Source organism: Kryptolebias marmoratus, unplaced genomic scaffold, assembly GCF_001649575.2.
Source record: "Kryptolebias marmoratus isolate JLee-2015 unplaced genomic scaffold, ASM164957v2 Scaffold34, whole genome shotgun sequence".
Lineage (NCBI taxonomy): Eukaryota > Metazoa > Chordata > Actinopteri > Cyprinodontiformes > Rivulidae > Kryptolebias > Kryptolebias marmoratus.
In genome coordinates this window covers 2,570-3,244 of record NW_023665768.1, presented here as the reverse complement: position 1 = coordinate 3,244, position 675 = coordinate 2,570, and the positions used below count along the sequence as shown (strand labels likewise).

General features: G+C 42.7%; 1 protein-coding gene across 1 annotated transcript in view; it reads left to right on the top strand.

The window, feature by feature from the left end:
- The window catches only part of LOC108228232 (arf-GAP with coiled-coil, ANK repeat and PH domain-containing protein 2-like), a 3,994-nt gene extending 3,555 nt beyond the window's left edge, over positions 1-439 (top strand). The window contains exon 11 of the mRNA XM_017403752.2: positions 196-439. Within this exon, the coding sequence (XP_017259241.1) occupies positions 196-265 (70 nt within the window). The 3' untranslated portion in view covers positions 266-439. The remainder of the gene's footprint in view (positions 1-195) is intronic.
- Positions 440-675: the final 236 nt, after the last annotated feature.

Below are 675 nucleotides of genomic sequence, written 5' to 3'. Positions count from 1 at the left end.
CCTGCTCACCTGCAGACCTGCTCACCTGTCTGCAGCAGATCTGTCTGCAGGTGTCTGTAGCGGACCTGTGGACCCACAGACCTGCAGACCTGCAGACCCGCGGGCCTGTAGACCTGCTCCTTCCTCTCCACCCTCATCATCGCAGCCAGTTTGTAGAAACGCTGACATGTGTGAACTTGTGTGAACTTGTTCCAGGTGCTGGGTCACCGTCAGAGACAATCAGCTGGTCTACAGGAAGTCACACAAGGTCAGAGTCTCCGTTTAGTGGCAGCGATCAGCCGGAAGAACCCTGGAACCGCAGCAGGACTCTGATTCCTCTGGGTCCACATTTAACTCAGATATGATTCAGTTTCAATCAAAGTCAGAAATAACAGAATCAGTGACGTTGTTCTGATTTGTTCCACATGTTCCCATCCGAATAAATCACACGTTAAGTTCAGCCCTCTGATTGTTCCTGAAAGAAAAAACTGATTAATAATCAAGATTCCTATAAATTCCTCCAACTCTTCACTAATTCAGAGTTAAACATTTACAGGTGCTGGTCATAAAATTAGAATATCATGAAAAAGTAGATTGATTTCAGTAATTCCATTTAAAAAGTGAAACTTGTATATTATATTCATACATTACATACAAACTCATATATTTCAAATGTTTATTTCGTTTAACTTTGAT